General features: G+C 39.8%; 1 protein-coding gene across 1 annotated transcript in view; it reads left to right on the top strand.

Moving 5' to 3' along the window:
* Nucleotides 1-4,186, top strand: part of chl1a (cell adhesion molecule L1-like a) — a 38,260-nt gene extending 34,074 nt beyond the window's left edge. Inside the window, exon 29 of the mRNA XM_037684921.1 lies at nt 3,711-4,186. Coding sequence (XP_037540849.1) covers nt 3,711-3,918 — 208 coding nt within the window. The 3' untranslated portion in view covers nt 3,919-4,186. The remainder of the gene's footprint in view (nt 1-3,710) is intronic.
* Nucleotides 4,187-5,311: the final 1,125 nt, after the last annotated feature.

The raw sequence follows: 5,311 nt of genomic DNA on the forward strand, positions 1-5,311 counted from the left end.
GATAAGTGAAATACTGCAAAGTAGGGATAATAGTCATAATAGTAGTAGTACAAATAGTAAGTAGCAGTCTATTTTAGTAATATATATATATATATATATATATATATATATATATATATATATAAAGGCATTTTAAACCTTTCCCACACTCTTGCATTATTCTAAACAATGTTTCTAAACTCTAAAGGCTCTAAAAGAGCAGAGAATGTCATGATTTCAGCTCTCTCCCTCTGCTGCTCTCAGTCACAAGCAAGCGCTCTCGACCACGCCCACTTCTCCACTCTGCATGGAGATCAGCTGATCAGTTGCAGGAGGAAGTTTGTCCTGCAGTGTGGGCTACACACAGGTGCAGGAGGTGCTAAATAATTTAAAATAATTCATTTTAAATTAAAATTCTATGCTGTCAGTGCAGCTCATCTATCACTCAGCCAATTGTGTGTCATGTCCAGTCTTACTTTGAAAAACCGCAATAGAGCGAGTCAGCAAAAAAACAAACCGCGGAGTAGCGAGGGACTACTGTATTAGAATTTTTAAAAAGCTTTTCTTTTATTGTTGACGTTGTCTTTAAAATCTATGCAATTGTCATTTCAGCCAACCCTGAAAACGATGGATTTGATAGATTAATGGATTATTTTACATTACGCTCTCATTTTGAGCATTTTGATTCATTAGCATATCAACATTTGAAAGATTTTATACAGACAACACAACAAAGGAAACTACAACTTCAGATGTGCAGATTTTAAATGTGAACAATAGCTCACATTCCATGAATCAAACATAAATTGTGAAAAATCAGTAAATAAAAACTAAGCCTTTGAACCTCAAGTAGACAAATATTGTGATCTAAAATAACTGATGAATTTCAATTGTTTGCATTGTTTAGCTGACTGCTAAGGTGAATTGAATCTTATTTTGTTTGACAGCACAGCAGCAACAGTGTGACAATGGCTTGTTTGTTGGACCAAATATCCCCCAAAATAACATCTTCTGTCTGCTTTGATTCAGCTTTTCATCACATTATTCAGAACATGATTACTCACAATTGTGTAGCTGCTGCCAGTTTCATTCCTGTGGCTTCGAACAAGATTGGCATTCTACTAAACAGGGAATTGTGTGAATGAACCATATTGATGTAAAACATGTATGTAATATTTCATGGTTTTGTTTTATAGAAATGGTAAGAGGAACTGTTGGAAAGAAGTAAATACTGATGCTGATGTTTGGGTTTAGCTTTCATAGCAAGAGCAGTTAAGAGCTCAGCACGCAGGGGGAGGCTTGGTGTTTGTAGTTTTCTTTGACTCCAGCTAACTGCTTAGAATGCTTCTCATGGTTGGTTTCATGAGGCTGTTTGCAGTGCTGTCCCCCCAGAGTGCCCTTAGCCTTACTGTGATGTTGTTTTGCTGGCTTCAGAGCAAGATTCAGGGCTCTCTTGTGCCCTTTGAATCTCCAAAGGCAATAGACCACCCACTGGTATGCCATGTGTCGGGGGAGCTGACAAGTTGTAGTTATGCTTCTGATGATTTCTCTTTGGAACGAGCCATCTACAGCATTGCCCTCCTGTCCACTGCAGGAACAGCAGGTGTCATGGCTGTACCAGGTTGTTAGCTGACAGCGTGGAGCTTTTTTATTTTCCTCAACTAGTGTAATTGTTGTTGTTAGGTGTGGTTTTCCCTTCTCGACACTGTCATCTTCTGAAATTATTGCTTTTTGAAGAAAGGTTTTCTTTTAGGGCGGCACGGTGGTGCAGTTCGTAGAGCTGTTGCCTTTCAGCAAGAAGGTTTCTGGTTCAAATCCCAGCCCAGTACTTTTCTGCGTGGAGTTTGCATATTCTCTCCGCGCATGTGTGGGTTTTCTCTGGGTACTCCGGTTTCCTCTCACAGACTAAAAATATGCATGTTATGCTGATTGATAACTCTAAATTGTCCCTATGTGAGTGAGAGAGTGAATGGTTGTTTGTCTCTGTCCCTGTGATGGACTCAAGACCTGTCCAGGGTGTCCCTGCCTCTTGCATAGTGATGGCTGGATATATTCAAAAAGCGTTCAATACAAAAACAACTGGACTTTATTTGTAACAGAAGACGTTTTGCTCCTTTACAAATAAAGTCCAGTTGTTTTTGTATTGAACGCTTTTTGAATTCATCATGTCCTGGATGACTAAGAATCTTCTCCAGCATATGGCTGGATATAGACACCAGTGAGCCCCACGACCTGAAAAGGAAGATGTGGGTAAAGATAATGGATGGATGGTTTTCTTTTAACATTTAAAACAATAATTAATAGAACTTCAACGTTAAGCGGGACAGAGAAGACAGCTCCCACCAGAAGTTTCTTCGCTGCACACAAACCAAGTCAACTTGAGACAAGGGCAAGACAAATGTGATCCCTTTCTGTCTGGTGATGTGCATCTATCTCCTCCCTTTTACCTGTTTGTGAAACCAAAGGAACAGTTTTGCATTGAAATAGCTGAGATTGGAGTTTGATACGAACCAAGGTCTTGAGTGAGCTGGGGCTCAACAGCTCTCAGCCCCATTTTGTCACTGTATTCAAAGTCGCTGTGGGCGGGCTGCAGCGGCTGTGGCATTTCACTGCTTTTAGATAACAGCCACTTATCTTCAGCGCTCTAGAGTCGTCAGAGAAAAGTAGGCTTGATAAGAAAAAGACCGGGGGAAAAAAAAAGACTGAAATGTGGACCTTATGTGGCTTGCATCATAAATGGCTTCACAAAGTGGGACAGATAAGATTGGTTATTAAAAGTCCCCGTGAAGGAGACCCAATTTGTAATCTTTCTTTTCACGAAGGCTCTGCGCTTAAATCCTGCTTGCAATACCGCGCTTGCTTTTGACACATGTCAACTGCAGTGTGCCTCGAGTGGCGCTATCACATGTGAGCCACCTGAGTTTGTATTGTGAGCGCTGATGGTTTGTGTTATGAATACAAAACCATAGAGGACAAGAAGTATTACTAAAATGGATGGTTTAAAGAATACACAAAAAAACGGGTAAAGGAGGACAAATATCAGTTCTCTGAGGTGACCCCTCATCTTATAGTGAGACACCTGCAGCTTGGCCACTTGCCCAGCATTAAATTGGCATCTAAAATTGCTGGCTCGTGTGTGAGGCCCTGGGAATATCCAGAATGACAGGCTGTTTGTCTGGGATTGCACACGGATCACGTCTTCTTCCCATCATCCTTTTCCCAATCTTAGCCTTCTTCCCCAGCCCGTCCTCCCCATAAACACAAGCCTTGCATTCAGTCTTTCTTACTGTACTCTGGTAATTTTTATAGCTGAATCTAAAGAGATTTGAAATTGCCTTTGGTCCCAGAGCCTCGGCAATTAGCAATTAGTGAAGTGATTGTAGAAAGACCCCCCACCACCACCACCCCACTCCCTGCATCCGCCTGTGTTCTCCTTCCTGCTGTGCAGTTGCTGTATCTACGCCTGCCTTTTGTCTGTAGTGATAACTAAACCATGACCAGTTGTTCGTTCGTGGAATGATGTATCTAGGCATCTAATAATCTATCAGCGCTACATATGCTAAGCGTGTTGGTGTTTGTGTGATTAGTTTTTGATTATATGTAAAACATACACACATGTGTTTGAGATTTAATGTCAAACACGTGCACTTTTTTCAGTTTTCCGCCTGCCGAATGATGTTTTTGCTTGTGTTGTGCACCACTGACCGTCCTTCTGCTCTTCTTGATGGCAGTGACAACGATGAGAAGCCACTGAAGGGAACTAGCTTGTGTTCCAGAGATGATCCTGTAGGAGACAGCGTCAGCAGAGACAGCTTGGTCGGCTATGCAGATGGAGAGGAAGAGTTCAATGAGGATGGCTCGTTCATCGGCGAATACTCTGGACCCAAGTACAGGGGCTCTATCGGCGAGCCCAATGGACCCAGTCCCATCTCTGCCTAAATCCAGACCACACTCTTTAAATCCTGTTACAGTACAATGTAAAGTCTGCTGCCATGACCATGGATATAGTATGAATAGCCAAATACGATAGAATAAATACAACTCAGGTTTTAGAAAGGTCTTGCAGGTGGCAGAAGTTTTGCTCATGGTTTTGTAAAAGAAAGATAAAAATCCTAAGTCTTTGTACATACTGTAAAGTTTAATGATTTGTGTTAAAATATCTGCCTAAATCAAACGCCATGGTCAATGACATTATAAAAAAAACAAAAGCAAAAGATTTTCTATATTTAATAAACAATGCACTGATAACCACATATCATGTTTTACAGTAAATAAAAATGTTTTCTACAGTACATACATTAATAATAAACAGGCCAAATCAAACAAATACACTCACACAATTACAATAAGATATTTTCCTGAAGCCCATCACAAATGTTCTCTGGTTGTATAAACAATTACTGCCCACTTTATTAGGGACACTTGTTGATCACAAATATCTAATCATCCAATCACATGGCAGAAATTCAATACCTTTAGGCATGAAGACGTTGTGAAGACAACCTGGCAACCAGGCCTCAGAGGGGGGAAGAAAGTGGGTTTAGGCAACTAAACATGGTTTGGTTGTTGGCGCCAGATGAACTTGTCTTTCAGAAACTGCTGATCTTTTATTTATTTTTTTATTTTTTTTGTGTGCATACCATCTCTAGGATTAAAAGAAAATGGTCCCAAAAAAATCCAGTTAGTGGCAGGTGTGCATATAAAAAAAGCTGTCGTAATGTCAAAGGTCAACACTAAATGGATATCAAAGCCACAGTTCACACAGATTCACCAGAATTGGAACATATTAAATTGGGGAAAACATTGCTGCTCTGATGAGTCTCAATTCATTGAACTCTAGTGGGCTTCACAGACACCAGCTCTCAGTCCCATCAGGCACCTTTAGGATATGGTGGAAGAGGAAAATCACATTGCGATGCAATGATGCTGACATGGATCACAATCCCTGAGAAGTGTTTCCAAAATTCTGAATCTATGCAACAAATAGTTAATGCAGTTCTGAGGACAAAGTGTGTTTGTGTTTGCGGCGGTACATCCTGGTACTAATAAGATAGTGAAGTGGTTGGTGAGTGTATATCCCTCTTGTACTTTGGAAACATGATGTTATTAATGCAAAAGTGTAAATATTGATGATGTGCATTTTTTTTTATTATGACAACTTTTTATATCAATATATTAAACATATTTCAAAAAATAAATTGCTTTTCTAAGAAAAAAAACAATGTAAGAGCAATTTTATCTATTAAATAAATAACATTTTAATTTCTCCTGCGTGTCTGATTGTAGATCACTTTCTCTGGTCAACAAATCACAGTTTGCTGAGATTATCTTT

The sequence above is a fragment of the Nematolebias whitei genome, chromosome 11 (assembly GCF_014905685.2).
Source record: "Nematolebias whitei isolate Nwh7 chromosome 11, NemWhi1, whole genome shotgun sequence".
NCBI lineage: Eukaryota > Metazoa > Chordata > Actinopteri > Cyprinodontiformes > Rivulidae > Nematolebias > Nematolebias whitei.